Raw genomic sequence first — 10,290 nt, 5'->3', positions numbered from 1 at the left:
AACACGACCTTCACAGAAGCAGAGGACAATGCCATATAACCACTTAAGTCTTTTAGGGTATGGAGCATGGAAGCACTCATTAGTTCTGTTCTTACATGAGACACATGCAGAGAGAGCTCTCGAGGTAAAAAGGAGAATGCGCCAATGCCTGGCAGAAAAATGTGGAAACAGGTACCATGTCCTCAACATCAGGGACAAGGATGACCTACAAGTCAGAGGGCTGATGGAGAAGATTGACATTCTGATGGGTGAAAACAACAACAGCCATTACGGGGTGATAGTGAATGCAGTTGAACGGGAGAGAAGAGAGATCAAGGACCGTGCACTACAGAAACTGGCATCCTCTTTTGAATCAACAACAGGTGATATGAGATTCATATGTGTTTAAGACAGTGATGATAATGAGTATTATATAAATCAGGCACATAGGCTATACATTCCATGCACTGCAATAGGAAAGGATGTGTACAAACTCACATGGCTATGCAAATATAAAATAAACTTTAAAAAGAAAGAAAAAAGATGAATTCCCCCCTTTTATTTTTGCGTAAAAGTACCCAAATTGTCTAAAAAAATATAGTAATACCAAAGAGTTCGGTACAATGACTGCTCATTACAAAGCCTATCAGCATAGGCCTAGGTAAACTCTGAATCATAACTTAACATAGCGTGGTAGGAGTGTTGGTTACATAGGAGCTCCTGGAATGTGGCCTCTGGACCAGTAGTTTGGACCACTAAAATCTGATGACATCATAAAGATTTTGTGAAAGTATTGTGTCATAAGGGCTTAGAGAATGTTAGTAATGCATAGGCCTACACTGTTCATTAGTTATTTTTGGATTAGAGTGACAGCATCATTATAGTGTATGAGCAGTGATTATTGTGTCTACAGATTTTTGTCCACTTCAGGATTGTGGCACGCTATATGTATTCATTTGTATGCATCATTGCTATTTTCTTTTCAATGTATTTTTACACCCTTTCTTGAATCCACCACATCTCAGGTAAGACATTGGTTTACCCTTGATATTTTTAAAGAAACAGGCATGTAATGTAAAGCCTATTGGGCTATCAATGGTTAGCCTATTGAAACTGAAATTCATTTTGCGTCCCTGAACAAGAGGACAAGTAAGGACAAGGCATAGCCTAGGCCTTACATCACATGGTTATTGCACATTAGTAATATGCAGCATGTGGAGCATCAGACAAACACAACATGGAGCCTGACCCCACAGTAACTCACAGGTAGGCTAGGCCTACATGGGACATTAGCCCATGTGCAGACATAACCTACATAGCCTACATCACACTCTGAAACGCCTTGGTGTGTGATGTGGGTGGATTGTGTTTTTTTCTTATTGTTTTATTTATTTATTTATTTGGGGGGGGGGGTTATAGTTTACTCATACTTCTTCATGTCTAATACATAATTAAAGAAAAGAAAAGGGGGGAAAAATCAAATTGTGCATTTTAGGGGAAGTGGTTACCAGGGAAACACCAATGGGCTATGGCTCTGAAACTGCATATCACATCACGCACATTGCTGTTTTTTTTACAAATGGCATGGAATACCAAATCAGCCAATCACAACCAAGAAGAACCAAATACAGTTTTAGATTGCCAATATGACTGTACTACATGATGTAGGCTCACAATCATTGGCTTCAACCACAACTGCCATTGGCTTCAACTGATGATGTTGGATGCTAAAACAGCAATTATGACATAATGGGTACGCATCACATGAGCAGGCATTCTGCATGGCGTCATAATCACTTGCTGTTCCTTGATTCTATTCACATTCTCTTTTGTGTGCACCATATACATAAAATGTATAATACATTTTTGTATTAAATCATATAACTTAAACCAAGCGATTTGAGAAGATAGGTAAGAATCTCGACCGACAGAACTCCTTGACATATTTATTATTATTGATATACAGTATTTATTCATTTATTAATTTCCAGACATTCTAAAATAATGAGATGTTGTGTTGTGTTGTGTTGTGTTTTAGCCCATTATGAGTGAACTCTTAGATGAAGACAGTGTGAGTGATGGATGCAGCGATGATGTGTCCACCATCAGCCTCATATCTGAAGCTCCCAGTCAGGTAAGATCTGCTGCCACTGAAATCACAGCAGCTATTTTTCACTGGATACCATAAACTAAGTTAATGCAAATGGACTGACTTCAATAATATACATATTGTTCCTTTACTTAGAAGAGGACCCAAAGCACATTACATTGCATTAGCCCAGTGTTTCTAAAAGGGGGTTGTACAGTCCCAGGGGGGTGTTGGGGAGCCCAAGGAGGGTGTTGAGACAGATATAGTTGAGACAGGGTGGTGCTTATTGTGACTACGGGGGTTGTTCGCAGGCTTATGATGAGGTCGAGGGGGGCGTTGTAAGTCTTAAGCCCGATTCGCACAGGATAAATATTACCTATGGACCCCTGGTAATTCGCAATTACCCCTGGACCTCCGTGATTTTTCGGGGCGCATTCGGACGGGATGAATAAACGTCTGTTATTTAGTCAATTCACAGACATTACAAGGGAGTTCAGACGACGCACCTATGTAAAATTACCCCAGGACGTCTGAGTTTCGCCGAAATACAGTAGGTAATTTGTGGCGGAATTATTACCTCACAAATCGCAGACATTCGCACAGGACTAAGAACTCAGACATTCCCTGTAATTATTCCGAATTACGGGGGGTCCATAGGTAATACAAGTCCCATCCGAATCAGGCTTTAGGATGAGGTCCAGTGGGCGTTGGAAGGCTTAGGATGAGGTCCAGGGTGTGTTTGTTCAAAAAAGGTTGTGAGTCCCTGCATTAGCCCATTCACTCACAGATGCCTCCTTGCAACTCTTTTTTTTTGCTCGGCACCACTCAGGGAGTCTCATATTTTCACAATAATTAAATCAATCTGAAGAATTCTAATTTATGTTTTAGCCTCTGACTTTGAGTGGAGAATCGAACAGTGGTGCCTCCAGCCCCAGACCTATCTCTGAAGGTCCCAACAAGGTAAGGCAAAGAGCTGTCAGCAGCGCTGACATGATCATTCTACACTGTAAAAAATAGCTGTTAATTTAGGGCAATTCTGCAACAGCATCCTACTGTTTTTTGAAAAAACAGACAACTACTGTGAAGATATTACTTTGAGTCACGTATTGGGTGGGGTGGGGTGGTTACATGAATGCAACTATGACCAAGTATTTGCCTGTCATCTCACAGTACAATCTTCAACTTTTTAACTGAAGTGTACTGTTATTTGACTTAGTCAAGTCAAGTCAAGTCAAGTCAAGTTTATTGTCAATTTCTTTACATGCACTGGTCATACAAAGAATTTGAAATTGCGTTTCTTGCTCTCCCATGCTACTGTATAAATATTGTAGACCCCTTTTAGTTTAACAATACCTATACTGTGAACGTTCTGTATAGTACTGTTATTTAACAGTTCAATTGCTGCTGAAAAAATGTTATATACTGTGATACATTAAACAGCACTGAGCTGTATTTGATGTTTGGTGTGAAATAACAGTAGAATTACAGGTAAATATAATTGCCAGTAACTGCCGTTATTTTGCAGGGGAAATTTGCTACAGTGTACCAATTAGGTACCCTGGCCTTGTCGTTTGTAAAACTACAGTCAATTCACTTTACCCTCCATGTTGATTGGGTTACGTTTTTTGGGAGGATTACTCAAGTTGCCAGACAACACGACAATCATGTTCAAATGTCAACAATTGGGGAACTTGGGTTCACTCCTCCCAAGAGTCTAATCCTTTCAATTGGCTGTTTGGCACCCATTGTATGAATGAAATGAGTGCTGTGGTATATTATGACAAGTCCTTTTAACTTGTTGTGCACTGCGTTTGAATCTGTCTTCCATCTACTTTACCTACTGTCTATTCTACGTATTTTAGCCCACAAGTGAGTGTTTGAGCCAGGAGGACTGGAGCAGAGAAGCAGACATAAGCGCTTCCTCCAGCGCCAGCAGTGTCTCTGCAGGCCCCAGCCAGGTAAGACATCCAGCTGAAGCCATTGAAGCCCTTTCATGTAGATGTTGAAAAATCGTCTTTATTTTCATAATGACATTGCTTTCCCATTACCCAGAGTCACATATGAAGACATTCATAACATCCCTACCATTTTGGTAACATTTTGGAAAGTAGCGTCTCTCTTTCTCTCTCTCGTTGATGCAGGTACCTCAGCTTCGCCTCCCATCAGCCAGAGCCCTTCCACCTAGAGGGGTGAAGAGCTGGACGAGACCTGGGGCTCGTGATGACTCGAGAGCCGCAGATAGCAACGCATGTTTGGGAGACGCCACAAGCCTTGCCGATGTGAGTAGCAACGTCTCTAACCACTGAATATATTTAAAGGGTGTGTGTGTGTGTGTGTGTGTGTGTGTGTGTGTGTGTGTGTGTGTGTGTGTGTGTGTGTGTGTGTGTGTGTGTGTGTGTGTGTGTGTGTGTGTGTGTGTGTGTGTGTGTCTGATTATTAACTCCTGCGAGTGAGCTCTTTGTCTTTTTTCGTAAAACTGGTGTGAGTCGGGCTAGGCAGGGCTGAACTTGTATTCATTTATTGGGCAGTCGGTAGGTTTTTTGCCTCTATGATGAGCAAGATGATAAGGGGTTAAAAATACAGAGGTCAATGCCTGCAATCTAGGCCCTACATTAATGCTATATTAGGTTGACCGACATATGTGTCTGGAGCGCCACCATGGGGCTCCAGAGCCACACAGAGGTCTGGTAGAAACCAGGCTAATAGGTTGATGCCTGATCAACTAATGCAGCTGCATAACGTCTTCAAGGTGACATACTATATATTTATCTCAGTGGGTATGCATATGGACATGATAGTTATATTTGTATGTGTGCTCAGGATGAGGGCGATGACGATGATGAGATCTGGAATGCTATCAGAGGCATCACAACGGTGGACAACGCTGGAGACTGTCATCTTAGTGATGCTTCCAGCTCTACTGAGGTACGTTGGCATTTCACGGACTTTTCACACCTGGTCCCTTTCATCCATTTAAGCAAATTCAGACTTGTGACTCAGCACATACAGTTTGTGTTACATATTTCTGCACATATGTGAATGCTCCGAAGTGTACCTTCCAGACCGCTCGGAAGTGAACCGTGCTGAGTATTGACATGGTCTCAGTACAGTTCGCTTAAGAGTCCTGACAAATCACACTTGTGACTTGGTGTTATCACTTGAGTAGAGCTCTAGACGACCGGGTTTGATCAAAAAGAGGACTGACACATCATAAAAGCCCAAAGGGACCAGAAACTTCAGCCGGTTCTTTTCATAATAGACAATATGAAGAAAAACAGAACTGAGTCCTTTTGCTGACAGTTCTCTTTCTGGTCCACTTGAAGAGGACTGAGTTTGATGCACTGAAAGGGAACTTGGTGTGAAAATATACGTGATACATCAAGATTCACTGACATCTTAGTGATACCTTATTATTAACTAAGGGAAGATGTTGCTGAGGTTAGGCTACTATGTTAGTACTGCCTCCTAGTAAAAAGTAAATTCATGGTGCAAGTACAACTGGAAACTGGGAACACTGATGATGGGCTAGACCCGAAACGTTTGCCCCTTGTCTGTCGGTTTTATTCACTTTTTTCGGCTTTGTTTAATACAGTTTTTGATTTTGCATTCCGCTCCAGTGTGTGACTCCTTTCTTCCCTTTTGCTAGTACAACTAGCACACGATATTACTTACACCATTTACTCCATTGTATCTTAAAAACTGTGTTGCTTTTACTTTTATTTTTGACTATGCTCCAAGTTGTGAAATCTAGTGTAAACCCAATGTGTGTGTGTGTGTGTGTGTGTGTGTGTGTGTGTGTGTGTGTGTGTGTGTGTGTGTGTGTGTGTGTGTGTGTGTGTGTGTGTGTGTGTGTGTGTGTGGTTTAGTTTAATCAAGACCCTGATGAAGGATCGAGCAACCGTTTTGATTTGAACGATGATTACAGCCTGCTTGCGGTAAGCTAGTATAGAGTGACGCAGAGTGATGTCATTGATGTGTTTTAATACCAGACGTCAGTGTGACGCAACAACAGATAATGCTACTATTGCATGGGTTAAATTATTTTTTATTTGATTTTCTAAACAGCATATTGTTTGTACAGATATTAACAATTATTAATCATTTTATTAACCTGGTGCCTGTTACAAAAAAAATATCCAGTGACCCAATTAAGTGTGTGCATGTGTGTGGGTGTGTGGCTGCGCGCGTGTTTGTTTGAGAAGGCCTTCAGTGACCCTCGTCTCAGAAGAAACTTGAGAAAGCCAACCACCACCGCCAAAGGCATCGACAACGCCAGCCTCCGCCCAGTGCGGAAAGTCATGGTGCTGGTGCCGACATGCTGGAACGAGCCCGCGGACAGCCAGGAAACCTCAGAGGAGGAAGACTGCGCGGCCTCCACTGACCATGACTCACCCGTCCTGGACATTAGTGCAGCTGATGCATCTGCCGACTCCCCTCAGCAGCAGACACCCACCCAGCAGCTGCTGCAGGACCAGGCTGTTGTTGAGGAGGACGCAGCCGAGCGAGGTAGTGGAAGTGTGGCCAGCGTGGAGGAGGGCACTCAGGAATGTGAGAAGGGGGTCTGCTGCCCTTTCCTGAGACGCCTGGGCAAGAACCTCAGGAGCCTGGGCAGGAGAAGCAGGAAGGTGGAGCCCCTTAGCATTCCCCAGGCAATGCAGGAGACCAAAGAGACCCCACGCGAGGAGACTAGTGATTTGGATAAGACGGAGGAGTTAGTCAGGCAGGAACTCAGGGAGGAACTCGGCGTGGTGGAACAAGAGGACGGTCAGAAACCTCAGGGGATTTGCGCCTTCTTTAGGCGCCTTGGTGGAATGGTAAAGAGGAGGCGGAAGCAGAACGCAGCCAATAGGAAAGGCCTGAGGAGGTGTGTATGTGTGTATGCGAGTAGGAGGAGGAGGAGGAGGAGGTGGAGATGAGTTTTGTGTATGATTTTACCTAGTCTCTTTTCTTTTAATTACTGTTGTGTTCTCCTAAACATATTCCCTTGACATACTACATAGTTTACATACATACATACATACATACATACATACATACATACATACATACATACATACATACATACATACATACATACATACATACATACAGTACGTACATGAATGCGGTAACACTTTATTTTAGGGATACATCTATTAGCACTAATACATACAATATTAATGCCTGTGTAAGTAACTTGTAAGGCATGTACTAAGCAAAATAAGACAGTTGTTAAGCATGTATTCACAAATGTCTTGTTCATGCCCAATTAGGGATTTATTACTAATATAACCTTAATAAGGACCAGTAAGCCTATATTTCTATTTATTAGTAAGTAGTAAGTGGCAGAATACAATGTGTATAAGCTCCCGACACACTGAGTGAACAAACCCTGAACAGTGTGAAAACAGATGCGGAATAAGGGTCCCTATTCTGAAGTGATGCATTGGTCAGCCCAGATGGCTCAGGTCCTCCGCACTACCAAAGTCCCCTTCGTAATCTAGGGCCCCCACACCACCCAGGCCCGCACTACCTAGCACCCCCGATCCACAAAGTGTAAGGATATATTAAATAATTAGTACTTAGACTGTTGAGTCATCTAGTTTTCTCTTTTTCATAACAACTTAAGGGAGGTAACAGGAGCCTTTATATTGCAAGGATTGAACGTACACTTGTCAATGGCGGTGGGTTGGTGAGATGTAATTTTTTTCATGTACCACTGAGTTTTGATGGTAAAACCCCCCAAAATAAATGCAGAACATTAGAATAATAGTTTTGAAGCAAAATTAATCTATTCTTTTGTGATAATTAAGTAAATGTTTGAGAACATTAGCTTCAAGAAGTGCAGTGCATGATGGGTACGTAATCTAGGCCAACAGACAACCTACCCAGCTCTGAGCCTACATCCTTAGCGCCTCCCCTCACTCGTGAAATTTAGATGCTATCCAAACAATTTGCCATGTACGTAACAACAGAAATATTATCATTGCTGCATTGGCCATGGATTGCTTTTCTGACTAAGGGCGTACCCATCATGCACTGCACTTCTTGGAGCTAAGTTTCTCAAACATTAACTTATTTATCACAAAGGAATAGCTTAGTTTCGCTTCCAACCTATTACTCATCGTTATATTCTGCATTTATTGTAGGGTTTTTACAATTAAAATGAATTGGTGTATGAAAAAAGGACATCTCACCACCCACCGTCATTAAGAAGTTTACGTCCAATCCTTGCTATATAAAGCTTCCAATCACTCTCTTGTATATTGAGTAGAATAAGTGAGATCCGCATGTCTAATGAAATTAGCGAATATTTAGAAGTGTTCTTACACTTTGCTTCCTGGGGCGGTAGAGTCGGGGCCCTAGGTAGTGTGGGGGCCCTAGGTAGTGTGGGGGCCCTAAGCCACCTGGGCTGAGGAATGCATCACTTTAGAATAGGGACCCTTATTCCACATCTGTTTTCACACTGTTCAGGGTTTGTTCACACAGTGTACCAGGAGCTTATACACATTGTATTCTGGCCCTTACTGCTTACTCAGAAATAGAAATCTAGGTCTACTAGGTCCTTACTAAGGTTATATTGGTAATAAATCCCTTATTGTGCATGAACAAGACATTTACGAATAAATGTCTAACAACTGTCTGATTTTGCTTAGTACATGCCTTACAAGTCACTTCCTAAGGAATTAATATTGTATGTATTAGTGCTAATAGATGTATCCCTAAAATAAAGTGTTACCATGCATGCATATGTGCATACATGCATCTATTATGTACAGTACATACGTATTTACAGATGTGTTCATTTCATTATCGATCTGATCTGTGTTTTGCTTACAGGATCCTCTTCAGTGCGTGCTGCTGCTACAAGTAGGGAAAAAAAGAAAAGAAGGGAAGGGATGGGAAGACATGGGGATCTGGTCTGGGCAAAAATACTTAAAAGTAGCCATGGTCATTACATTCATCTTTCCCATCATATGGTTGTTCAAATGTGCCTGCACATATTGTGTTGCATATGAGTGTGAGCTGTTTCATTGGCCTGGGCTCACTCATACACACCAAATTTCAAGTCTTGTTCATGTCTTGTTATGCTACAGATTAATGGTGTACTGTATTTGGGCCAGCACACTTTTGAAATGATCTTGCGGGGTGAAGAAAATAACTCTGCGGGTCCCCCTGGTGGTAAAATTACAGCCCTTAGAACTTGAGAGAGAGACTACTTGAGTTCTATGAGTCCAACCCTTAAGTTTACTGCGTCCTTTTCTCCAGAGCAAAGATTGCCTTATCTTTCCCTCACTTGGCCGAGACATGCTAAGCAGGTGGTCCAGCAGATGTCCGTTTCTGAAGACATCACAACTCACCAGCTCATCACAACTGTGTGCACGTCCAAGCATGGGTCAGAGAAAATGGGCAATTGTGTGGGGTATAATTGTGTGAGACCAGTAGAGAATAAATAAATCACTGATAAAAACACAATGGTTTGTTATTACTCTGTTTACTATGTGCACAACATTTAAAAACACACACACTTGATAGAGTCACAAGTATATATAAAATGAACAGTTTATGGTATTTTATGCCATTAAAGGTGTACTGTGCAGGAAATGGTCAAAAAAGGTATTGCAACTATTGGGTCATTTCCACTGCACATATTTTCCCGGTACAGCTCAACTCAGCCGCCAACATTTTGCATTTCGACTTGCGCTCAACTCAGCTCAACTCAGGTCTAAAGCTAGCTGGCTGGCTGAAGCGAGCTGAACAGTATGTTGACAACCAGCCCACTGATTGGTCAAAAGGCGTGACCTCACCCCCCATGTCTTCACGCCGGGACTTTAAAAAAGGCACCATAACAAACTAGGGATGTAGGCAGAAAGTGTAAAACGATTGCAGTTGCGAGTTGCTTTCTCCGACAAAGTATAGTCTTGTCGTTTTGTTCACATTCCTATTTCCACTTCTTTTGTATTATTATATCTGTTATTAAAATATAAATCAGCTCTACTGGTGATTCTCCATGGACATATATTTGATAGGCTAACCAACTTTGATGCTGAAATGTTTGTTTAAAAAATAGTGATTCATAAATGAATAAAATTGTGGAGATAATAAAATAATAAAAGTGGAGTTTCTGCCCGAGAGTGACATGTAGCCTGCTATGTTCCCCAACATTGTTAATCATCATTGTCAACGAAAGCACAAGAATAGCACATTGCACCTGAATTTTGTAGACTATTCTTTATTTTCTC

The 10,290-nt window shown here is 41.8% G+C and overlaps 1 protein-coding gene across 1 annotated transcript; it reads left to right on the top strand.

The window, feature by feature from the left end:
• Window positions 1-261: 261 nt before the first annotated feature.
• Window positions 262-9,511, top strand: LOC134458216 (uncharacterized). Its single transcript, XM_063210410.1, has 9 exons — window positions 262-362; window positions 2,018-2,113; window positions 2,957-3,028; window positions 3,931-4,026; window positions 4,210-4,347; window positions 4,889-4,993; window positions 5,935-6,003; window positions 6,271-6,932; window positions 8,888-9,511. Exons 1-9 carry the CDS (start codon window positions 285-287, stop codon window positions 8,919-8,921), a joined length of 1,350 nt encoding a protein of 449 aa, XP_063066480.1. The 5' UTR covers window positions 262-284; the 3' UTR covers window positions 8,922-9,511.
• The last annotated feature ends 779 nt before the right edge of the window (window positions 9,512-10,290 follow it).

This window comes from Engraulis encrasicolus, chromosome 1 (assembly GCF_034702125.1).
Source record: "Engraulis encrasicolus isolate BLACKSEA-1 chromosome 1, IST_EnEncr_1.0, whole genome shotgun sequence".
Lineage (NCBI taxonomy): Eukaryota > Metazoa > Chordata > Actinopteri > Clupeiformes > Engraulidae > Engraulis > Engraulis encrasicolus.
Note: the sequence above shows the minus strand (reverse complement) of the source record. Positions and strands in the feature narration are given on the sequence as shown.

Coding starts and splice junctions, on each gene's coding strand:
- LOC134458216 (XM_063210410.1), top strand. CDS start 285: ATGCAGTTGAACGGGAGAGAAGAGAGATCAAGGACCGTGCACTACAGA. Junction 4,027..4,209: donor TCTCTGCAGGCCCCAGCCAG/GTAAGACATCCA, acceptor TCGTTGATGCAG/GTACCTCAGCTTCGCCTCCC. Junction 6,004..6,270: donor ATGATTACAGCCTGCTTGCG/GTAAGCTAGTAT, acceptor TTGTTTGAGAAG/GCCTTCAGTGACCCTCGTCT.